The 26,186-nt window shown below is 39.1% G+C and overlaps 1 protein-coding gene across 2 annotated transcripts in view; it reads left to right on the top strand.

The window, feature by feature from the left end:
• RPS6KA5 (ribosomal protein S6 kinase A5) overlaps window positions 1–26,186 on the top strand; it is a 106,791-nt gene that overhangs the window by 66,871 nt on the left and 13,734 nt on the right. For both annotated transcript variants that reach the window (XM_029067687.2, XM_029067679.2), the window contains exons 8-15: window positions 5,498–5,648; window positions 11,499–11,660; window positions 12,609–12,734; window positions 13,696–13,829; window positions 14,694–14,787; window positions 17,129–17,299; window positions 21,349–21,540; window positions 22,654–22,813. In XM_029067687.2, coding sequence (XP_028923520.1) covers window positions 5,498–5,648; window positions 11,499–11,660; window positions 12,609–12,734; window positions 13,696–13,829; window positions 14,694–14,787; window positions 17,129–17,299; window positions 21,349–21,540; window positions 22,654–22,813 — 1,190 coding nt within the window. The remainder of the gene's footprint in view (window positions 1–5,497; window positions 5,649–11,498; window positions 11,661–12,608; window positions 12,735–13,695; window positions 13,830–14,693; window positions 14,788–17,128; window positions 17,300–21,348; window positions 21,541–22,653; window positions 22,814–26,186) is intronic.

Raw genomic sequence — 26,186 nt, 5'->3', positions numbered from 1 at the left:
GTGCCTCAGTTACCTCATCTGTAAAATGGGACTTAGAACTGTGAGCCCTAAGTGGAACAGAGACTGTATCCAACCTGATTATCCTATGCCTACCCCAGGGCTTAATACATTGCCTGGCACATAAAAGTTTTTAATCCCGTCATTGGGTAGACATTGTCTCTATTTGCTGCCGAACTGTACTTTCCAAGCACTTATTGCAGTGCTATGCACACAGTAAGCGCTCAATAAATATGATCGAATGAATGAAATACCATTTTTTTAAAAAAAGAGGTGTTGTATGTGCTGTGTTTCTGTGATAGACCTATGAAGGGTTATAGCAACCCTGTTGTTTTGTACTCTTCCAAGCGCTTAAAACGGAGCTCTGAACACAGTAAGCTTTCAATAAATAACATTGTCTGATAAAACAGCGAGCATGTCCATGAAAACATTGATGAAATCAAGACTTCCAGAGATTTAAATTGATTATTTAAAAATCAGATCCTCCCGATAATAATGCACTGAGTGGCTTTAGCTTTTCCTTTTAAGCTAGGCTTTCTAATAATCTTCCTGCCTGTTCTGACTCGTGTATTCCTCTTATAATTTATATCTTTGAGAATATGTGCCTCATCATGTCTCCAGATGTCTTCCTTTTGTCTCTTTTCTTCAATAGTGAGTTCTGATTATGCCCTTCCCAGAACTGACTGCTTCATATGCCTTTTTCTTTTAATAAGATGTCTTCAAAGCTATATGAACTTAAATTATCGGCTTTATTTCTTACTGCTATCAAAAGTATTGCTGGAGTTAATTTGTCACAGTTCATTTTATGTAACTGTACTCCTTTCTGTCAAAATCCTTTCTGATATTTTCATCCAATATGAATTTTTAATTTTTTTATATTTGAAAAGTAGGTGAAACCTTGATAATAATTATTATAATTGTGTTATTTGTTAAACATGTACTATGTGCTAGGCACTGTTCTAAGCACTGGGATGGATACAGGCAAATAGGATTGGACACAATCTCGGTCCCACATGGGGCTCTCAGTCTCAGTCCCCATTTTACAAATGAGGTAACTTAGGCACAGAGAAGTGAAGCGACTGGCCCAAGATTCCTGATGTACTGTACTGTACTTGTACTGATGTACAAGATCCTGATGACTGTGCCTAGATGAAAATATTTTTATTTATTGATCAATCAGTCATATTTATTAAGCACCTAATGTGTGTAGAGCACCATTCTAAGCACTTGGAAGAATCAGTCTAATTGGTAGATATAATCCCTGCCTCTAAGTAGTTTACAATCTAGCATGGGAGGCAGACACTGAAGTTAATCATAGTGAGAGGAAATAAGGAAAACAAAGGCAAATAGTGAATATTAAGTTGTCTTTGTAAAAACATACTGTAAATTATTTTTGAAATTTTATTAACTCTCATATCTAGGTTTCACTTTATATTACTCTTCTATCCAGAACTTTTGGAATTCATTAGAAGCAATAACGTTTGCCTGGCAGTTTACAAATCTAATGGTTTATTAACCCATTGCCCCTATTAATAATTTGGTTAACATAAATTTCTCTATACTGGTGTATATAGGTACTAGCAGTTGAAGTTGTATCTCAGAGTAATTTCTGGAACCCTTATTACCCAATTGTAATCATTGTATCATGTTTCATTTTCTAGTCATTTTATCTTTGAATATCTTCAAAACTCTATTGTTCCTTCCTCATCTTTCCGCTTCCCAGCTTTTTCTCAGGAGGAGAACTCTCATCTCATCTCTAATTATATCCCCTCTATCTCCATTGGATCCTATCCCCTCTCACCTAAAATCACTGGCTCCTACTCTCCTCCCCACCCTGTCATCTTCAGCATATGATGATTCCCTTTCTACTGCTTTCAAACGTGCTCAATTATCTCTCATTCTGAAAAAGTTCTTCTTTCAATCCTACTATACCTACTGGCTATTGCCCCATCTCCCTTCTCCCATTCCTGTCTATGCTCCTGGAATACTCTCTGTCCCCACTTCTTCTTGACTCCTTACAGCCTGATTTCTACCTTCTTCACTTTACTGAAACTACACTTTCTGAGGACACCAGTGACCATCTCCTTGCTAAAATCAGTGGTCTCTGTACCATTCTAATCCTTCCTGACTACTTAGCCACCTCTGACACTCTGTATGACTCCCTCATCCGGGTAAGGCAATCTAATCTCACCTTCACCATTTGGTTTTCCTTTTACCCTTTTGGCTGGTCTTTCTCACTCTCTTTTGCTGGTTCTTCTTTCATCTCTTACCCCCCAAAGCTGTGGATGCCTCTACAGGCTCTATTTTGGGTTTCCTACTCTTCTCATTCTTCCTTCTCTATCCACTTCCATGCTTCAGTTACCACCTCCCTGTGTGCAGTTGATTCCCAGACTTATCTTGCTAGCTGAGTTAAAGAACAACAGTAAATTTGTGGCAGAAATTAGCCCAGGGACTCTCAACCTCACACACTTGGGAGTCAGAGGTCATGGGTTCGATTCCCGGATCTGCCACTTGTCAGCTGTGTGACTATGGGCAAGTCACCTAACTTCTCTGTGCCTCAGTTACCTCATCTGTCAAATGGGGATTAAGACTGTGAGGCTCACGTGGGACAGCCTGATTACCCAGTATCTGCCCCAGCGCTTAGAACAGTGCCCTGCACATAGTAAGCGCTTAGCAAATGCCAACATTATTATTATTATTATTACATATCTGTAACTTATTTTAATATCTGTCTCACTTTCTAGTCTGTAAGCTCCTCATGGGCAGAGATCGTGTCTACCAACTCTGTTGTATTGTTCTCTTAAGTGCTAAGTGTAGTGCCTTGTACACAGTAAGTGCTCAGTAAATGCAATTGATTGATTTCTACTAGCTGCATTCAGTCAGTCATATGAATTGAGCACCTTCTTTGTGCAGAGCACTGTAGAAAGTGCCTGGGAGAGTACAGTAGAATTAATAGGCATGATCCTTGCTCTTAAGGAGCTTAAAATCTAGCAGGGGAATCAAACACTCAAGTTACAGGTAGGAGGAAGCAAATTGGCATAAAAATGTGTATATAAATATCACATATCTGTAATTTTATTTATTTATATTAACGTCTCTCTCCATCTCTAGACTGTAAGCTCCTTATGAGCAGGGAATGTACTAAACACCCTCCCAAGTGCTTCATACAGTGCTCTGCACATAGTAGGCGCTTAATAAATACTGCTGACTAACTGAATACCCAGGTGATGCAGAAGTATTGAGATGGTAGTTGGGGGTATGGAGACTTGGGATAGTTGGAATAGTTGCATAAAGATAGGATGTATCTGTGGGGAGAGAACCATTTTGTGGTTAGGGAAGATGAGGGTGAGAAGCAAGTTGGAAGGTTGTGGTCACCAAGTGGTATTTTAAAATTGGGGAGCAGGCGAGAATGGCACAGTGACCAGTGATGAAGACATTCATTGTGCGTCCAAGTTGGTTGGTGGAGCGAAGGTCTTCAAAGTTGAGGAGTGAGAGAAAGTAGGTAATTATGGGAGGATGGGGTGGGGGCCGTTGAGTACATTCATGTGGGTATCGGCATCTCCAGGGATCAGTGTAGGAGAGACAAGTGTCTAAGACCCTCAAAATCCAAAGCAGTGTACTGTATGCCTGAGGGAATACAATAAAGATAGATGACACGGCCCCTGCACCAGCAGGAGCTTATGGTCGAAAAGAGGACAGAGGCAGACATAGATAATATATGTACAATGAACACAAAGGAGAAACAGTTACAACTGATTACAAAAAAGATAAAAAAGTGTTGAAATGAATAAGTGGAAAAATAAATCGGCGAACTCTAATGCGACAGCCGATGAGTTAACTCCAGTAATTTCCAGTGGTTGCCTTCATATCAAATAGAAATTCCTTACCTATGGCTTTAAAGCACTCAGTCATTTTGCCCACTCTATTTTACATCACTGATTTCCTGCTACAGTTGTCTTCGTTCCTCTAACACCGATCTACTCACTCTACCTCGCCCATGTCATCCCTCTGGCCTGGAAATTCCTGCCCTTCTTATCTGATAGACCCTTGCTCTTCCCACCTTGAAAGCATTATAAAAATCATATCTCCAAGAGGTCTTTCCTGACTAAGCCTTCATTTCCCCTACTCCCTCCCCCTTTCGTGTCACCCTTACACTTGTACCCTACCCTCAGCCCTACAGCACTTACGGAAATATTTTTTACTTTGTCTAATGTCTGTTTCCCCCTCTAGACCATAAGCTCCTTATGGGCACAGAACATGTCTACCAACTCTGTTTTATTGTGCTCTCCCAAGCACTTAGTACAGTGCTCTGCACACATAGTAAGTGCTTAATAAATATGATTAATTGATGACAGACTCATGGAGGTAGGATTATTTGGGACATGGGAATGGGGAATACCTCCTAGAGAACTATTTTTAAGAGGGCTTTGAAGGTGGAGACAGACATGTTCTGGCAGATTTGAAGGTAGCTCCATGCTGGGGGAAGAGTTTGGCCGGTGGGTCAGCCTTTAGGAGAGAACTAAAAGCAAGGTGCAGCTAGGAGGTTACCTTGTGAGGGCCAAGATGAAGTATAATGGAGTAGAAGCTGGAGTACAATAGAAAACTAAGAGGTAAGAAAGAAACAAACTAGTAGGGAGCCTTGAATCCTATGGACAAGATTTCTTTTTGTTGTGGAGACAATAAGTAGGTTTTTGAGGAGGGCAGTGTCATGAATGGCATTGTAGAAAGAAGACTGAGGCATCAGAGTCTAGAATAGGCTGGAGGGGAAGTGCAGTAATCTAACTGGTATGTGATGAAGGCTTGGACTAGGGCAGTGACCTTAAGGATGAAAAAGAAGGGGTGAGTCCAGCAAATTTTGTGGAGGAAAAACTGGCAGGATTTAGATGCAAATGAAATGTGGAAGGTAAAAGGCAGGAGGTCATGAGCTTCTGGGACAAGGAAGATAACTGTGATAAGAATGACTATATTAGAATGATGAGAAGGGTCTTTGGTGGAGTCATAAAACAGAATACTGAATCACCATAGTCTCATAAAAAGGGAATATCTAGTCACTGAAACCAACTCCCTCTAGACTGTAAGCTTGCTGTGGGCAGGGAATGTGTCTATGGTTGTATTGTATTCTTCCATGCGCTTAATACAATGCTGTGCGTGCAGTAAGCACTCAATAAATATGACTGAATGAATGAACTCCACTGCTGGATTCAAGTTTCCTTCTTTTTCTCTTCCTTAAAAAAAACTCCTCGCCTGTCAGAGGAAAGAGGGAGTGGTTAAGGGTTGATCTGAAGTCTGTAATTCTGCTACTCGATCTAGGTTCCTTTTCATTTTAATTTCATTTCTAAAAGCTGGTGCATTTTCAGAAGCTCATTTAATTTTTATAATAGCTTTTCTCCTTAATTCAACCCTCAGCTGTTTCTCTCTGGTGTGTGCTTTTCTTAAAGAAATGCTCCATGTGACCGTATTTTTCTTGCTATGTTTTCAACCTCATTTTATTTGTCTCTAGGAGAATATTAAAAAGTGAACCTCCATATCCCCAAGAAATGAGTGCATTGGCTAAAGATATAATTCAACATCTGTTGATGAAGGATCCCAAGAAACGATTAGGCTGTGGTCCACGCGATGCTGATGAAATCAAAGAGCATCTCTTCTTTCAGGTGAAATTAAATACTAAAGGCCACCTTCAAGTGGTTCATATTCATTGTTTTCCATCCTTCTCACAGTTGTGAATATAAGGAATATTAACCCAGGTTTTCTTTTTTTTCCCTAGTAATTTGGTTTCTACTGCATGAGAAAGGTCTTCAGAGTTGGGTTTCCATTTGTGCGCTCTTAAGTCCAGGCATTTGGTCTGAAAAGATCAGTTTTACTTCTAATGTTTCTGCAGAGTTGTGTGTTGTTTAATCCATTTCGTTTCATCTCTTAAATCCGAGGAGATACCTGTATTTCCTCTTTTGACTTTTCTCTTTCCTCTAGTTTTTTCCCGGAGAAAGTATTTAGATCTGAGGTGCATTCTGTGATTGAAGATCAAATTACTGTTGTGCAGTTCTATCTATTTATTTGAGAAAACATTAGTCACAAAGGAGCATATCATGAGGAGATTCCTAAATCCCAAACTTCTGGCTTTTGAGCAATAACATTACAGGTGTCATCCCAGTTCCGACTGACAATAATATGTAAAATCACATCTTGCACCAATTGCTGGCGAAGCCCAGGTTCCTCAAAATCAGTCAGCCCAATCATTGCCGGAAAAGCAGTTCCCTTTCCCTGTCCCCACACTTTCCCTGCCTTGGCCTTGCCCAGGCCTGTGCCTACCCCATCTCTGCCCTGATGCTTTGGAATCAGTGACTTTCCGGCCAGGTTCCCAGCTTTGGCTGCATACTTGCAAGGGAAGCAGCACAGATGGGGCAGGAATGGAAGACGAAAGTTTAGGCTGTCCCTTCTCTCCCTCCCTGATTCTATACGGCCATGGGGAAGGCATCTTGGCTGGGGATCATTGTCCCATCCTCTCCCAGCTCCCTTTGAGCTCTGATCAAACTTCTTCCTTATCTGCTTCGGGCTTCTTGCTCTGCCCTCTCCTCCCACCCCCTCCCCGGTCTTGTCATTCAGGCTGTCTTCGGCAGCTGCAAATGCCAGCAGATTAAATCTATGCCTGGTCTCCATGATGCTTAGAGCAGACAAACAGCTTGAGCAGGAACGGAGGTGCATGCAGGGAAAATCACAACTGACAGGGTGTGAGAGGGCATTTGTCTGGGTCATACAGAGCAAGCTCGTTATTGTTAGGTAAAGAGGCGTGGAAAAGACTCTGTCAGATAGCCAGTCACTGGGGTTCCATTTGGGACTCCTTCCTTTCCTTCTCCTACTGTCAGCAGTGGTGACACATGGTTTGAGGGTGGATGCCTCATGAATCCCTACTTTAAAAAGAAAGTACTGGGGAGAGCAAAGGGGAATTGGGGAGATTGATGGAGGGTACCATATTTAGGGTACATGGGGGGTCAGACTAAGGTAAAAGATACTCCGTGATGCAACCCTTCACAGAATATCAACATTTTCAAAGAACACATCATGGCTGTATCGAGGAGTATGCCTCTCTCTATATTAAGTCATGGACTAACTTTATATCTATAACTCTGCAACTCACCTATGGAAAAATCTCATTTGACATTAATAAATTATAAATAATATGGACACTCATTCAAAGCAAGAAAGAACACAAGTAAAGAACAAGCCTTCATTTTTTTGTTCCTCCTTCCCCAAACAAAAATGTCAGCATCTTTCATCCAATCATATTTATTGAGCACTTACTGGGTGCAGAGCACTATATTAAGCACTTGTAGGAATACGTTACAACAATAAACAGACACATTCACTGCCCAAAACAAAGCTTACAGTCTAGACCGGGGGAGACAGATATCAACACAACAGTCTAGACCGGGGGAGACAGATATCAACACAAATAAATAAATTACAGATATATACGTAAGTGCTGTGGGTCTAGGAGAGGGGAAGAACCAAGGGGCCAAGTCAGGGAGATGCAGAAGAGAGTGGGAGAAGAGGAAAGGAGAGGAAGGCCTTTTGGAGATATGCTTTCAGAAAGGCTTTAGAGGGGCGGAGGGAGTAATTGTCTATTGGATTTGAGGAGGGAGGGCACTCCAGGCCAGAGGCAGGATGTAGGCTAGGGGTCAGAGGTGAGATAGACAAGATGGAGGCACAGTGAGAAGGTTCACATTAGAGGAGCAAAGTATGTGGACTGGGTTGTAGAAAGAGAGTAGTGAGGTGAGGTAGGAGGAGGCAAGGTGATGAAGTGCTTTAAAGCCAATGGTGAGGAGTTTTTGTTTGATGCGGAGATGGGGTAATAATAATGTTGGTATTTGTTAAGCGCTTACTATGTGTAGAGCACTGTTCTAAGCACTGAGGTAGATACAGGGTAAGCACTAGTAGTTCTTGAGAAATAGGGAGACATGGATGGGAAGAGGTTTTTTTTAAGAAAAATGATCCATGCAACAGAGTGTAATATGGACTGGAATGGGGAAAGAGAGGAGGCAGTTAAGTCAGTAAGGAGGCAGATGCAGTAATCAAGGCGGGTTAGGTTAAATGCCTAGATTAACATGGTAGCAGTTTGGATTGAGAGGAAAAGGCAGATTTTAGCAATGTGAAGGTTAAATCCACGGAATTTGGTGACAGATTGACTTTGTTGGTTGAATGAGATAGATGAGTCGAAGCCAACACCTAGGTTGTGAGTTTGTGAGAGGGAGGATAATGGTATTGTCTACAGTGATAGGAAAACCAGGGGGGAGGAAAGGATTTGAGTGAGAAGATAATGATTTCTATTTGGACATCCTTAGTTTGAGGTGTCAGTGGGACATCCAGATAGAGATGTCGTGAAAGCAGGAGGAAATGCGAGACTGGCAAAGAAGGAGATCCTAGGACTGGAGAGGTAGCTTTGGAAATCATCCACAAAGTTGAAGTAGTTGAAGTCATTCTTAAAAAGGAATTTTAAACTTCCTGCCTATACATTCAATTGTATAACCTGGGTGTTTCAGCTTACACTGCTCCATGCTAAGTAAAACTCACATTATAGTACTCACCCCATATTTACATCACACTAGATTTAGATACACCTGCATTGCTGGAAAAATGTTCCCTGATTCTGCCGTTGTGTTTTAGCTTAAACCCACAGCAAAAACACAACTGAATGTATTTGTGTCCAGAATTTGTTTAGAAACCTCTGGGCATGTAATGTATGTACTCTATTCTAAAGAAAACACAGATTCAATATACCATGGTGGGTTTCTCAGCATAAAGTTCCAGGATGGTTTTGTAGTTTCACGTTTGTGTAAAAATAAATTTTTCAGCTATGGATACCATTGGTGTTTACATTATTGGCATCCCTCTCTCTTTAAATCTGCAGAATGCAGTTTTCCCTATCCTCAAAGCACTTCTGAAATCATATCTCCTCCAGGAGACCTTCTCCAATTAATTGCTCTTTCCAGCTGCCACTGCAGCTTTTAGGTGCCAACTAAACATTTGTGTATAGCAACCTCCCATAGCACTTTGGTACATATCCTACATGTCCTAATCCCTAAATTCTAACTCCTGGATATATCTCCTTTCCTTTGTCTTTCCATGTTTAAATTATTGGAGAAGCGGCACGGTGTAGTGAATAGAGCACAGGCTTGGGAGTCAGAAGGTCATGGGTTCTAATCCTGACTCTGCCACTTGTCTACTGTGTGACCTTGGGGAAGTCACTTTTCTGGGCCTCAGTTATCTCATCTGTAAAATGGGGATTGAGACTGTGAGCCCCATTTGGGACAGGGACTGTGTCCAACTTGATTTGCCTATATCCACCCCAACACTTAGTACAGTGCCTGGCACATAGTAAGCACTTAAATACCATTATTATTATTGTTAGACTATTTCCCCTTTCCTCTTCTCTCCTTCATCCCTCCATCGCTAGATCAAAACCTCTTTAAGGGCAAGGATTATGTCCCTCTCCCAAACTCTTAGTACCTTGTTTTGTACTTTAGTAGGTGCTCAAAAATTACTATTGATTAATCGATCCCGACTTTCCTGCCTGATAGGTCCGGATCTGATTGTGGTTCAGGTCCTGAGATCTATATTGCCTTCTACATTTTAAGTGCACTGTAGTTATCACTCTTGGGTCCCATACTTCTTTCCACACCATCTTGGAGTTCCTTCTTTTCTTCCATGCCAGCCCGGGCTCTACTCAGCCAGAGATATCATGGGTGACCCAGGACTAGCAAGACACGTGAGTTATGAAGATCACAACCAGAAGTAATGATGGCATCTGAGATGCCCCCATGCCTGTTACAGTGAACCCCGCAGTATGCCCCACCCACTTCCCTGTTTACCCCTCTGGAACTGCCAGAGCAAAACCTTTGCCCTGGCCTGGTGTGGAAGTTTGTCTTTTAAACCCTCCAATCAAAAATCACAGAACACATTTTGTTAATGTTGCAGTGTGTCCAAGAGCATGTTTCATCAGAATCTAACTTCCTGCATGATTCCCCTCTGATACGTGGATGTTGCAATTGTCTCGTCTCACATCCTTCCTTTTAAGGATGATACTCTGGTTTTTATTCCTTGAAATGGTAATTTCACTTTCGGTGGGTTTTAATAGATCTGACTTATAAAAGTCACAAAGACTCCGAGTTAGGCTGAAGTGTAATTTTAACACTTTGGGGGAAGAAAGGAAAGCAGGTCACAATAACAGGACTTTTGATTCAATGTTCCCTTGCCAATAACACATTTATTTGAACTCTTTCTCTCTCTGGAGGTTTGTTACATATGCAAAAGACAAGAGATGAAAATTCATTTTGTGTAGAAATTATTGCAATAATCAACCTTTGATCCCATCTCCATCCACAAGAGGGCATCATAAAGGCACTTTATTTTAACAGATTAAAATTGACAGAAAAAAGCTTTGCGGGATAACTTGGATTTTTTTTTGCATAATTTCAATACAATCAAGTTCTTTCTTTGGAAGAAAAAAATGCTTTCCAAATGCATCTGATACTGAGCATTCAGAATCACTTTTGAAGAGCTGTCTTGGACGATTTATTAACCACTAATTTTAAAAAAACTATTTTTAAGAGGAATAAAGGAAACTACAAAGAAGGATGGAGTGGAAATAGAAAAGAGAAGGTTCTGGGTATTATATTTGAGCTTACTTATCATAGACTGCAGTATGGTAGAATGAAAATGGTTCAGGCAGTAGTTGCACCTATAGAATCAGGCTCTTTTTAGGCAAGAAAACCTCCTTCTTCAAAAGAGGCCTTTTTCCTCTACTGTCATGTTAGTTATGTACATATTCATAATTCATTTATTTTTATTAATGTCTGTCTCCCCTCCTAGACTGTAGTAAGCTCATTTTGGCAAGGCTCTTACCTACCAATTCTGTTATATTGTACTCCCTCAAGTGCTTAGTTCTTGACTGATTGGCTGATGTAAAATAATCCCAAATACTATACCTTTAAAAGAATGCTTCTTACCTTTACTATACCTTTAAGAATAGTTCTTAGAATATAATATGAATCTCTTGGTAAAAGCACCCAGTTTATAATATTAGCTGAGTTAGAGGTTCAGGGAAAAGGTGGTTTTTCTTCCTCTGTACCTCCCAACTTCCATTCTCTCTCTTTTTCTCTCTCTCTCCCTCTCTCACCTCCCTCCCCCCCAAACACAAAGGGGACACTGCAAGGACATTTTCCTTCCAGTTTGCCCAAATGGTCACTGGGAGAAGAAGCCATCCACTCCGGCTAGTTTACTTACTTGCTCCCATCCCATCTCAAATACTACTTGAGTGCAGGCACAGCAATAGTTTTGCTCTGTACTATCTTAAGGTACTAATTTAGACTCAAACTTGGCCGTCTCTGGAGCTTCATCTAAGGATGAATTAATTATGAAAATATGGTGATGCTAAGAATTTGCCCATCTCTTTATTATGTCCAGTGTTGAAATATGGCTTAAAGTTTAATTTGCTGTGTTTCTTTTAGCAAATAAATTGGGAAGATTTAGCCGCCAAAAAAATGCCAGCACCATTTAAACCAGTAATCCGAGATGAATTGGATGTCAGTAATTTTGCCGAGGAGTTTACAGAAATGGATCCCACATATTCTCCTGCAGCCCTGCCTCAGAGTTCAGAAAGGATATTTCAGGTAATCTCAATTATGAGTTTGCCCTAAGTGTTCACACATATGTTTACAGTAGTATTTTTCAAGTGAGATAAATTGTTCCATCTTTAATGAGATTTTTAGGATTGTATTTAAGGAGTTTATTAAAAGTTAGGTATTATTAAGGACAAGCAGATTTGAATTAGCATCAAAGGAGTGAAGTGTGTGGGCTAGGTTGTAGTAGGAGAGTACCGAGCTGAGGTAGGATCTAATATTCATTCATTCATTCAATTGTATTTGTTGAGTGCTTACTATGTGCAGAGCACTGTACTAAGTGCTTGGAATGTACAGTTCGGCAATGGCGACAATTCCTGCCCCTTAACAGGCTCACAGTCTAGACGGGGGAGACAGCAAAACAAAACAGAACAAAACAAAGCAAGTAGTCTGGCATAAATATCATCAAGATAAAAAGAAGCATAGATATATAACCAAACTAATAGTAAATTTGTTTTATTGAATTTAATATTACTGTAATTGGTGAAGGAATGTATCGGAGGTTCATATTGTCCCTTTAGTTAAATCTTGAAGGTGAAATTTGTTTTTACCAGGGTGAAATATTTTAGAAGCTCACTCCATCCTGTTTGTGTGTTTATTACTTGGCTTGTGGGCTTCTTGAGAAACTAGCTCTTTTGATATATATTTTTGAGAGCAAAAAAATAAGCTGTTAGATATTTTGGAGAGCATTTTCATCATCTCTTAATTTTGAAATATTAATTAGACCAGAAGATGACATAACACACTTCAGGAAGATATATCTACTGATTTGAATTGAAACTTCATCTTAGCCCTTGAATAAAATGTGAGGTCACCATTTCTTAGTTGATTATTTTTTCTTTCCCTGAATGGTAGCTTCAGTTGTTAATGATTAGTCTTGTAACTTAAGAGATCCCAACATTTCGTGTACTTTTCCATTCTCTTGCCTTTGTTTTCCAGGGATATTCTTTTGTTGCTCCTTCTATCTTATTCAAGCGTAATGCGGCCATAATAGACCCTCTTCAGTTTCACATGGGAATTGAACGCCCAGGAGTGACAACTATTGCCAGAAGTGCAATGATGAAGGTACAAGGAAGAACCCAAAAAATTCTGAGACTTTTGCTTGGGGACATTGAAATTGGGACTGATTAAATGTATAATCCCAAATTAGGACCAGAATCAACCATTCTATCTTTAGGACAAGCCAGGAGAAATATGGGATTAAAAACTCTAATCCAGGACCTAGTTAAAAGTTCTGTTTTACATCATTTTAAAACGGAGAAAAGTTTTACCACATGGAATCTTTTCTGGCAGGATCTCAGGAGAGCAGGAAAAGCAGCATACCACTGGGAGCTCCAAAAGGAATTTCTTCTCCCTGAGGAGAATTTAGACCCATCCTCAGGGGAATGGGCTTTTCTATTACTGGCAGGGGAGCCAGTATCCCTCCAGAATGTCCTAGTAGCTTTGGGGAATTATAGGTGAAACCAGTCCCCCTGCTCCTTGGGAATTAGAGGCTGTGTTTACTCTAGCTGTGACCTTGTTCTCTAATACTAAATGTTATATATGTAACTGGTTATATTCTATCCTGATAGAACCGTTTATGAAATAATAGTGGCATTTAGTGTGGAATGTAGAAAAACAAAAATTAAAAACTTGGAGCAAAATGAGATTTATGCATGTTTACTGTTTAGGTTCATTTGTGTGACCTTTGTTTTTAGGTACAATATAGTTTGTGAGTATAACAAAAATGAATGACAGGAGAAAACCAAAGCAAGATGTATTTTAGAACTCAGCAAATATTTTTGAAGTATGCAGTCCAATCAGATAAACACTGTAGTATTCATTGAGCCCTTACTGTATGAAGAACACTGTAGTAAGCGCTTGGGAGAGTATAATGCAACAGAATTAGGAGGCATATTCCCTGCCCATAAGCAACTTTCAGGCTAGAAGACTAATGGTCTAAATATTTTAATTAAACAGTTTTCACTTTAGCTTTTGCATTGTAATTTTTCTTCAATTTAAAATTGTTTGGGTTTTTTTTGACCAGGACTCTCCTTTTTATCAGCATTATGATTTGGATCTGAAAGATAAACCACTGGGAGAAGGAAGTTTTTCCATTTGTAGAAAGTGCTTACATAAGAAAAGTAACCAAGAGTATGCAGTCAAAATCATAAGCAAAAGGTATGAATTTACAAAAAAAAGGTTTTTTTGGACCTAGCTGCAGTTATAAACAGTTTGTTCAGTGACGGTGGCCAATGAAGTTATCTAAAAATAACTTCTTGTATGAGCAAGTTTAGAGTTTGCCAGAATCACTAATCTTTGGTAAATCAATTTTTCATCCTGTTCCTAGATGTAAGAGGTGATTTTACTATTAAAAAAATCTCTGAAAGAAGAGATCTCATAATGTTGTGGAATAGAATTTGATCTCTAACTTTCTCACTGTAAAATTATTTACTGCTTTCTTATGATGGAACATATATATACATATAAAATGTTCGACACTGTTTTAGTTGTTAGTATTGTTAATACTAGCGTTAAGCATTTACTGTATACAAGGGACAATCAATCAATAATATTTATTGAGCACTTACTGTGTGCAGAGCACTGTACTAAGCACTTGGGAGAGTGCAATATAACAAATTGGTAGATCTTGTGTTTGTGAAGGTTATTTTATTCTGAGACTTTTAGAAGGTCTTTTTCTGAGGTCCCACTAACAGGAATTGGTGCTAGAATCCAGATGGACAAAGTAATAAACTCTTTGTTTTGGTTAATGGTTATCATGTCCATGTTGTAGAGTGGTGCACAAACTGTGCAAGATTAATGGGAAAATCTCTTATTCATTTCCCTTCACATGGGGATCTGCTGATGATTTTTTTCCAGAATAATTTCTCCATCTGACCAAGTTGATTGTATCATTTAATGCATCCAAAACTGGCTTTGGCCTTTGGATGGCAGAAGATATATAAACTAGATTAGATTGGGGCAAATTTTAACATAAAGATTTAATCAAGTAGACTGGTGTAAACTGAATGCTTAATTTTCTAGAATGGAAGCCAACACTCAGAAAGAAATAGCCGCTTTGAAACTCTGTGAAGGCCATCCCAATATAGTGAAGTTGCATGAAGTTTATCATGATCAGGTATTTCATAGTGAAACATTTGTATTACCTTTTCCTGTTATCTATTTATACCTAACATTAGTTTATTTACAAATTAGGTTAGTTTGACCATATGATACATAAACACTTCATTTTTATATTTTGGCTAGCATTTTTAGCCACATTTTAAATCATATCCATATATGTAACTCTAAAAAACTATAAAACTAGTGGATTAATAATAATAATAATCACAATAATAATAATGGTATTTGTTAAGTGCTTACTGTGTGTCAAGCATAATTCCAAGCACTGGGGTAGATACAAGGTAATCAGGTTGGACACAGTCCTTGTCCCATATGGAGCTCACAGTCTTAATCCCTGTTTTACAGATGAGTAACTGAGGCACAGAGAAATTAAATGACTTACCCAAGGTCACACAGCAGACAAGTGGAAGAGCCGGGATTAGAACCCATGTCCTTGGACCCCAAATTGCCACTAGGCTATGCTGCTGCTTCTGTACTGCTGCTGCTTCTGTACTTAGTGCCATTTGACCTACACCCTCCCCTCTCGAAACCACTTTCCTAGTCCTGCTCCACTTAATGGTAGAATTGATAGTGACCAGAAGTTGCATGATGACAGAAATGACCCTTGCGTTCTCTTCCCAAGTATCTTTCTCCTTCTCACCCACCATGCTGCTCCCATGAGTGGTAGCAGAGAGAGAGAATGAGAGATCAAGCAGGGTATCCCTATTTTCATGCCCTCTTTCTTTACTTTAACATTCAGTAAGTTGATCTGACATATTTATCTTGATTCTATTTATTGCTATTGTTCTTGTCTGTCCGTCTCCCCCAATTAGACTGTAAACCCGTCAAAGGGCAGGGACTGTCTCTATCTTTTACCGATTTGTACATTCCAAGCGCTTAGTATAGTGCTCTGCACATAGTAAGTGCTCAATAAATACTATTGAATGAATGAATGAATAAAGAGTCATGAAACTTCTTTACCTAAGTCTTAAAAAAGGAACCATTATTCCATTTTTCTTCCCTTGGTTTTCAAAGCTTTAGGTGTTAGCAATAAAAGGTTGGGCTACTTTGTCTTTTTAGAAAAAATGCAGCAATAGCTAGCTTCAAAGGAAAGGATAAATGAGTTAATTTGTCTTTATATGCAAGGAATATTGTCATGGTGGTAAACCTTATTTTTCTACTACCTATTAATTTTGTATGGGGAATCCACTGCAATTATGCCAATAAATGTAATGAAATCCGTTTTCTTCCAATATATCATGTTTCAGAACTAGTTTGTCCATCGAAAGCCTTAGTTTCTCTCAAGAAAGGGGGAAAAAAATCAATTTTGATGTATGACTAGGGGTTTTGAATAAAAAGTTTAACTTGTCATTTGTCAGTTATTCTCCTTTTGAAATACTGTATTCATCTCAGATACTGTCAGTTAAATGACTGTTAACTTGATTTCATGTAACCCTTTCATTTGAGTTGCTGGGCTCAAGAGTGCGCAGAGCAACATAAAAGGATGTGATTTATTGATGGTAATAATAATAATAATGGTATTTGTTAAGCGCTTACTGTGTGTGAAGCACTGTTCTAAGAAGAGCAACATTACCAAGAGAAGCAGCGTGACTCAGTGGAAAGAGTCCGGGCTTGGGAGTCAGCGGTCATGGGTTCGAATCCCTGAACCGCCGCTTGCCAGCTTTGTGACTTTGGGCAAGTCAGTTAACTTCTCTGTGCCTCTGTTACCTCATCTGCAAAATGGAGATTGACTGTGAGCCCCACGTGGGACAATCTGATCACCTTGTATCCCCCCAGTGCTTAGTACAGTGCTTTGCACATAGTAAGCGCTTAACAAATGCCACCATTATTAGTATTAACTTTGGGATTAGAAGAAGCTATGGGAAAATACGCATAGATCAGTTTTCAGGATAGTACTTAGGAAGCAGTCTAGCATTTGTTTGCAGGTCACACGAACCTTGGTATTTTTGAGATATTGGCAGAATGCTCTCTCTATCTTCTTTAATGCAGAACCTGTCATCAGATAAATTCATATCTCCCATTAGTGGGGACATCTAAGGTCACCCATTAATTCAACAATTCAAAGAAGCAGGCCCATCTTAGTGCTATCTAATTGAAATTAAACACAAATACAAATCATAAAAAAGGCCAGAAAAATGTGTGTAAATATTTTGCTTAAATGCTTTGACTTTTCAAATTCTAAAGTGCTCCATTTTTCTCCATGCCACCTTAATTGGCATTCTTCCTTTTAAAATATAAATAATTATTAGTCAAAATGAATGGAAAGGTATGACAACATGACTCTCATAATGACACCTCCTGTTGCTAATGGAATTTGTGATTTGTTTGTTTTGGAGCTTCACACATTTCTAGTGATGGAACTGTTGAATGGTGGTGAGCTGTTTGAACGGATTCAGAAGAAAAAACACTTCAGTGAGACTGAAGCCAGTTCCATCATGCGGAAGCTTGTTTCAGCTGTAAGCCACATGCATGATGTGGGAGTGGTACACAGAGATTTAAAACCTGAGGTACGGCGGACGTTAGTCTGATGACCTAGTGTTGTGGTTATTTGTTCAACCGTAGTATTTTTTCTACTCATCAACATTTTTCTTTTAATTTATAAAACAAATAGCCTTTGTTTCTTTGGCTATTTGGTCCATTTTAGAATGAAAACTAAATATTGCTACATGATCCTCTTGAAATTACACTTTTAAGAATGGATGAATAGCTTGTATACGGATCATGAATTAAAAATAGTGCTCACACTTTTTGTAGCAAATATCCAGTTCAGTCAGTTCTTTTGTAAGAGGTTTTCATTATGCATTTTGAAGGTAATATTAGGGAATTTTCTTTCATTGTGCTGCTACATGGATATAATGTTGTGTGATGTCAGAAGAAATTATTTGGCTCATATGCTCGGTATCAGCCAAGGCAGCGTGGCTCAGTGGAAAGAGCACGGGCTTTGGAGTCAGAGGTCATGGGTTCGAATTCTGGCTCGGCCACTTGTCAGCTGTGTGACTTTGGGCAAGTCACTTCACTTCTCTTTGCCTCAGTTACCTCATCTGTAAAATGGGGCTTAAGACTGTGAGCCCCACGTGGGACAACCTGATTCCCTTGTGTCTACCCCAGTGCTTAGAACAGTGCTTGGCACATAGTAAGCGCTTAACAAATACCAACATTATTATTATTATTGAGTATAGTGCACAGATTTTCTTTATGGTTAAGCTCTTCATGAATGCACTGGGAGAAAACCAACTCTGCATGTAATTTCAGAATTTCGATGGTTTTCTTCCCACAGACCTTGTGATGTGTTAGCATGGTTCTAAGTAAAGTGTAGAAACAAACTGTAGGAAACTTCATATTTAGACATTAAGAATCTCCTTTGGTTTTGTTGGTTTCCTTGATGTTGTTGCGTATATCTTTAGCATACTCTAGTGTTCTGTATTAGATTATGAAGATGTGTTGTGTAAGGTTTTACTACCGACAATAGACTCCACTCATGATCGAAAATGGCTTCTGGGAAAGTGGTCTGGGAAAGTGATGGCAGGCAGATTCATTTTAGTTTGCCTTCCACTTAGTCCTGCATTGAAGGGGAGGAAGACAATTAATTAAACTTTTATAATGCTCTGCTCTCAGCAGGAGCTCAGTAAATGAAATGAATGCTGAAAGAAGGTAAAAAAGGTTGGGAAACTGAATAATAATAATAATAATAATAATGATGGTATTTGTTAAGCACTTATTATGTGCCAAGCACTGTTGTAAGCCTTGCGGGGGATTCAAGGTAATCAGGTTTTCCCATGTGGGGCTCACAGTCTTAATCCCTATTTTACAGATAAGGGAACTGAGGCACAGAGAAGTTGTGACTTGCCCAAAGTCACACAGCTGACAAGTGGCAGACCCGGGATTAGAACCCATGACATCTGACTCCCAAGCCTGTGCTCGTTCCACTGAGCCATGCTGCTTCTCATATATCTAATATTCAGTGCTGCAGATTTAACACTGCTTACGATGAAACTATATTCTGATAGCGAATCTCTAGTGCACTTTGCCCATGAAAGGGCAGCCCCCCTTTTGCCCCTTTCCCATGTGGGATTAGCATTGTTGAGACACCAGTGACAAAGAGGGAGAAAGTATCTTGTCCCTTTGTGCAGGTTCTAGAAAAACTATTCTAGAGCTTGTGTCAAGAATTTCACAGTAGAATTGAGAGATGCATACAAAATAGGGTGTGTGTGCACATGTGCATTTACAATCAAAGAGTAGTATTTATTGAGTGCTTAATCTGTACATAACACTCTACTAAGCGCTTGGGAGAGTATAATATAAGAGAGTTGATAGATATGTTCCCTGCCCACAAGGAGCAGAAACAGACAATTGTTGACAGAAAATTGTTTCTGCCCCAAAAAAGTCTTTGATTTGTGATGGAGATTAAAATTGCACAATTTAAAGCCTAATTTAGAAAATCATTAGAAATATTGACCCCAATTTTAATTCACTTCTATTTTAGAAGTACCATACTTTTTATTTTTATTGATGTGAATGGACTACAAACCCAGTGGTATTTTCATGTATTTTGTGAGGCCACCAAAGATATATTTATCAACATAGTATTCTTCCCTTGAATTTAAATAGATTGGATTTTTTTATGCAGATTTTCCATGGCTTACCAAAATAAAATGGGTATGCTTCTTCCAATCACTGAAGCTTGAGTAACTAGTTTCTTTGCTTCCCTCACTGCAGTTCTTGCTCTCCTACATACCACCCACCGACAATATGGTGCTCTGGGTGTGTTAGAAATTAACTGTCTATTTTAAAATGATTAAAATCGAACAGCTTGAATATTTTCCTCAAAGACAAGGACATATGTGTAATTTAAAAGTAAAGCACATGCAAACATGCATGTACTCTTGCAGTATCCTTTTTAGGTCACTCATCGTGAGATATAATCATTTTCGGTGAGCTTTAATAATAGTGAAATTTTCCAAATGTTTATTGTGTGTCAAACACCATGCAATCTCGTATTCCTCTTGCCCCCAGGGCATCTTTACATGGGTGTTCTGCCATCTCCTCAAACTCCACATATCCAAAACTGAACTTTGCATCTTTCTTCCTAAATCCTTTTCCCCATCCCTATCTTCCTGTTAAACTCTCAACTTTATCTTTCACCCCTCCCTCTCTTTCAAACCCCATGTTCACCATTGTATGACTACTGAATCATTCTCCTAACTGATCTCCCAGCCTCAGTTTCTCCTCTTTCCAGTCCTTACTTAACTCTGCTGACTGGATCATTTTTCTAAAATATCCTTCTGTGTATGTCCCCTCCAGTCCTCAAAAACTCCACTGGTTGCCCAATGCCCTTTACATCAAATAATCAGTAGTATTAATTGAGTGCCATCTATGTGCAAAGCATCTGCTAAGAGCTTGGGAGAATATAATAGACGTGGTCCCTGCCTTATTTATATGGTATCCTCCCAAGTGTTTATTAAAGTTCTCTGCACACAGTAGGTGCTCAATAAGTGCTATTGATTGACTCATTAAATTTCCCTGTTAACTTTTCCTTCTTAAATGTTCTCTTTTTCTTGCTACTTTATTCTATTGGACTGGGGTTGTCATCCTTGTAATTGCATTGATCTTCATTATTGATTTCTTCAGCCTTCTCTGTCACATTTTCCACTTCAGGTACACTGTTTAAGGTTTAAGTCCTGAAAAATGAGAGTTGAGAGTCAATTTAGAATGAAATGAGGAATTTTAATGGATTTCATTGATGTTGAAAGAGCTAAAACAATGTGGGTTATTACAACCTGATATAATCTAGTTTTTCCTCTAATTTGGAAAGATTGTAAAAGATTTTAATTACAATGAAAAGTGATGATAACCTATCTGGATGTCAGGACGGGCCAGGAGAAATTAATCATAGGACGAGAGTCTACTGAAGTTTTAACTACTATACTTCAACATTGACTGACAGTGGTTACTTTTATCCTTTGCTCCATTGCTTTAAGAAAAGGTTATGAAGAATCTGGGGTGGCTTTTGCCTATGCTAGTATTAGTAGGATTTAGTAAATGGCTTTTCAATTGATGCATTTTAAATCACAGAAACTTAGGCTTTTGAGGTTGCACATCCTTCAAGTCTGAGCCAAAAGCAGGGACCATTGACTTTCTCTTCTCACAGAGCTCTAGGACTGGAATGGGACCTTCCACTATGATATCCAAGTTCATAACATCCAACTATTCCCAGAATAGCAGTTGATGTTGACTTTGCAATTGTGTGTGTGTGTGTGTGTGTGTGTGTGTGTGTGTGTGTGTGTTGCATGCTTAGCTTCCCTCAGAGCCAACCCCAAATCAAATACAATATTGGTGTGAGGTCGGAGACATGCCAGAGGCCAATGTATTGATTGGTAAGTGTCATTCCAATGCTGGTCATGTCTGAGAAATGACAACTTTTTCTTAAAGCTGGTGTCAAAGCCACAGGGCCATATTGCATTTAAATAGATCATATTTCTGTATTGATTGTTCCTTTCTAAGTTTCTAATTGCATTTTACTATTACATAACTCTTAGTATCGGTTTCTATCTTACAGAATTTATTGTTCACTGATGAAAATGATAATTTGGAAATAAAAATAATTGATTTTGGATTCGCACGTTTAAAGCCACCTGATAATCAGCCTCTCAAAACGCCTTGTTTCACTCTTCATTATGCGGCTCCAGAGCTTTTAAATCATAATGGCTATGATGAGTCCTGTGATCTGTGGAGCTTGGGAGTCATTTTAGTGAGTTATTTTTTTAAAATTAATAGATTTACTTGTTCTCTTTATTTCAGTTAAAGCTAAAAAATATCAGTGAGTGAGGTTTTAGGTGTCTGAGAATATTTGTAATGACTATAATATGAATTTTGATTGACTATATTTGGAAGGCTTCTTACTTGAAAATATTTATGAATTGAACAATTGCGCTTTGTGAGTGACTATGATGTGTGAGAATAACCTACCATGAAAATAAATGAACTATTTGTTTATACAGAAACTAGTGTGGTATTAAAAGATGTGAATAGTGTGTTACCCAAAATGAACAGAGAAAGTGGACCAAATTATAGAATGTTTAAGCATTCAATATTTTTGGAAAATTATAGAAAGTCCTAAAACTCAAATGGTTTCATTTGCAAAATTCTTGATCTGTGATGATGTGTAACTTCAAAATTGCAATGCAAATCTCATAAAGTCACCGATGATAATTTTTTCAGCAAATATCCCCTTTATTGGGTTTTGTTTTTACATTCTTTCATTGGCATATATTTTGTCAGTCTTAATCCCAAAAATAATTTCTTGGTCTAAATAAAATTAGTATTTCATTTGAGAAGGACTAGCAAAGATTACTTATTCTTGTGAAATTATGATGAAGTGTTATTTTGAAAATAATCCAAATCATTTATTTAATCAGTTTTTAAGATTGCATTCAAGACTGCAGTCGTAGGCCTATTTGATCAGGTGAGGAAAATATACAGTAATTTGTAAAAAGTTACAGAAATGACATTTATAGCAGTGGTAATTATTCAGGTAGTAGAACTTAAAAACTTGTGCCAGCCAGATGAGACTAATTTCCAAACCTGTGGCTCACTGCTAAGACTTGTTGGATTATAGAGTTTAAACTCTTAGAAACCACAGGAGAGCTTACTCACCATGTTACTGTAGCTCTGTAGATGCTTTTAGAACTAAATATTCATTTAGATTAAATGTTTCCTTTCTGAAAATAATTTATTCTATGCTTGGTTGTTGAATAAAATGATAACGTTTGGAATATAGGAATTGTAGACTATACTTATATAGTCATCAGTAAAATGGTTAGTTATAGCAATGATCATACACTTTGATTTATTCTCTTGCTAGTATACAATGCTGTCAGGACAGGTACCCTTTCAGTCTCATGACAAAAGTTTAACATGTACCAATGCAGTGGAAATTATGAAGAAAATTAAAAAGGGAGATTTCTCTTTCGAAGGAGAAGCCTGGAAGAATGTATCGCAGGAGGCCAAAGACTTAATTCAAGGTAAGGGCAAATGATGATAATTCTTGGATTTAGTGATATAAATCCTCCTACCTAGACTGTGAGCCTCATCTAGGATAGGGACTGTGTCTGACGTGATTAACTTGTATTTGCCCCTGTGCTTAGAACAGCACTTGACTCATAAAGTAAGTACTCAGCAAATACCATAATAGTAGTAATGGTATTTGTTAAATGCTTACTATTCTTATAGTTGAAGCATTGAGGGCAGGGAAGGTGTCTACTATACTCTCCCAAGTGCTTAGTACAGTGCTCTGCAAACACTAAGCACTCAATAGAAACCACTGATGATAATATGGTATAGCATTACTTTCTTGTCCGACCAGTGGGGCTGCCAAGATGTCCTTTGGCAAGCTCCACCTATTGGTCCATAGTTACCAGAAAATCACTTTTATGACTCTGAGGGGGTAGCCACTCCTGGCTCCTTGTTCTTAGCTTCCTACTTTCTGTTTCCCATATTTTTAAATTTACTTTAATGTCTGTCTCCTTTTTATGCTATAAGCTGTGGGCTGGGAGCATTGTGTGCCAACTCTATTGCATTTTACTCTCCCAAGCACTTAGTACAGTGTTCTGCACCCAGTGAGTGCTCAATAAATACCATTGATTGATTAATTCTCCTCATCCACTCCTGCTCTGGGCAGGTGGAGAAGTGGATGGTAGGGCACAAGAACAGGACCTGAGCATTGGGGTATTTCTGACCCTGACTTGTTTCCTCTCCTGACCTAGAGTTCTCTAAACCAAGTAACTAGGGGAGAGAATGGAGTCGGGAATGGTTGTAGTTTCTGGGGACCAGAAGAGCATATACAGTTCATGAGTACAAGAGATTGGGAGAGGGTTCAAGGTTTGATATTGTTCCCCAATTTCTAGCTTATTCACATGACCTTCACCTCCCTAGTAGCACCTCAGTTCAGGGTAAAGACACCTGATACATCCCTTCCCCTAATCCCTGGCTACTCCCACCTCCCTAACCCACCAAGCCTAGCCAATCAATCATCAATCAGTAGCATTTATTGAGCACTTACTGACTACTATGTGCTTGGGAGATTAGAACTGTAACAATGGGAGAGTTAGACCAAAAATATTTATAGCTAGTGGAGGTCAGAAGAAGGGGGAGTATAAAGCCGGAAGCAGATCGAACAAATCAGATGAAGCAGGTGAACAACTAATTGAATGTACAGATGAGTATGTAAATAAAAATATACACAGGTACATGAGTGCTGAGGATAGGATTAAAGTATGCAAGTGCTAAAGGTGTTGGGAATCAATCAGCTATTACAGTCCTTCCCACCTTTACAGTTCCTGACACCCATGTTTTCCCATCTCCCTTCTCTGTCCTTCCAACTGTCTGCTCCTAACTCCTAACATTCCCTTCAAGATGCAGAATTCATACTTTCTCAGGCCCCCAGAGCAGACTCGGGGGATTAAGTAGACAGTAAAATGTCAGCAACTCAGGAATGGAGCATGGACAGGAATCAGGAACTGCAGAAATTGGGGATCAGAGAACAGTTGGTCCTGGTAGGTTGGAAGAAAGGGAAATGCAGCATTCAGGAGTGAAAGTTGTTGATTGCTCTTGGGCCCTGAATCCGCAGCATTTGGGATTTGGCAGCACCAGGGCTGGTGAGATGTTCAGGAGATGTTAGTGGAAAGAGCACAGGTTTGGGAGTTAGAGGATCTGGGTTCTAATTCCGCTTCTGCCACTCATCCACTGTGTGATCTTGGGCAAGTCACTTAACTTCTCTGTGCCTCAGTTACCTCATCTGTAAAATGGGGATTAAAAGTGTGAGCCCCACGTGGGACAACCTAACTGCCCTGTATTTACCCCAGTGCTTAGAACAGTGCTTGGCACATAGTAAGCATTTAACATATACCATGATGATTATTATTTTTATTATTATTATGTTTACAAGATCTGGCAGTGTCAGATATAGCTGGGGGAGAACCCAACCCTCATATTCCCCTCCTTCCTCAGTGTAACAGGACTCCGTTCTTGCTCACATCTCATGGAGTTGATAAACCCTGGGGCCTGATTTTATCTTCAACTGTGCTAGCATTAGGGGATAGATTGGGAATGGTCCAACTACTTTGGGAATTGTAGGCAGGTTTGGTTGCTTTGGTTTGGTCCCACAGTCCCTGGCCCTGTTGGATCTGGACCACATCCCTAGTGTTAATATTGTAGTACCTTAAAACCTCAGGATATGGGGCCCAGCAGCACCAAGCTGAGGGGAAAGAAACTAGACTGTGTGAACTCTGGGAAGTGGAGTCCACTGATCATGAAACCTGGGATGGAGGGGAGTGACTGGGTATAGGGGTAGCAAAGGTGGGAGGATCGGATCGGGTCTGTCCCAACCCCATCATTCCCTTGTAGCTCAGAATATGGGTCAGAAGTTTGGAAGCTATGGCAGGGCAGGGGATAGATGGGAATCAGGACAGGGAAGGGCTTGTCCTTCCACCTCTGCTCTATTCTACAATCAAGCCCCTTAGTCACTTGGTTCTTTGGGGATTGACCAGAGCAGGATGGGGCAGAGGTCAAAAGCACTGGATGGTGGGAAGGCAGAGTGGGATCCTGGCTAAGTTGCTTAAAATAAATGCCTAGGGAACACAGGTGTACATATTCATAAAATCTGTACCTTTTGATTATCCAGTGTTTGGTGAATTTATGTTCTTTTGTCTTTGTGTCTCTTTGTTCATCTGAAATTTGAGTGTTCTAAATGATAGAAGCGATTACATCAAATGTTAGAAGTAATATTTCTTGCTTGTGATGTTTTCTTTGAAAAATGATCTCGACATGAGCTGCAAGGGGACTATTATTAGCATTTAGTTGTCAAAAAGATTTAAAATCTTTAATAAAGCATGCTTTTGTGTTATGAATCTCCCTCTTACTTAGATTGTGAGCCCCATGTGGGACCGGACTGTGTTTGACCGATGAACTCGTAACTACACCAGCCCTTGAAACAGTTCTTGGCATGTAGTGAGTGCTTAACAAATAGAATAGTAATAACAATAGTGATAATAATAATGAATATTCCAGATTTATCCAGTATTCTGTTTTTTCTCTTCTTTTTTTGTACCTTGAAACACAACTGAGGTCCATGATGAAATCTTAATAGTCTTGTTTTTTATTTTCTCCAGTATGCTCTTCTCTTATCATTATCTTCTTTTCATCCTTTTTTTCTCCATCTTTGATTCTTATTCCTCTCAATCCTTTGTCTTTCTTTTACCTATCTTCCTCAATTTTTCTTCTGTCTTTGTTTCTCTCAATCAGTCAATCAATGGCATCTACAAGCACTCAGAATTTATTGAGTATCTACTGTGTGTAGAGCCCTATATAAAGTTCTTGGGAGAGTAGAGTAAAAGACCC

This window comes from Ornithorhynchus anatinus, chromosome 1 (assembly GCF_004115215.2).
Source record: "Ornithorhynchus anatinus isolate Pmale09 chromosome 1, mOrnAna1.pri.v4, whole genome shotgun sequence".
NCBI lineage: Eukaryota > Metazoa > Chordata > Mammalia > Monotremata > Ornithorhynchidae > Ornithorhynchus > Ornithorhynchus anatinus.
This window is presented reverse-complemented; position numbering and strand designations above follow the sequence as displayed.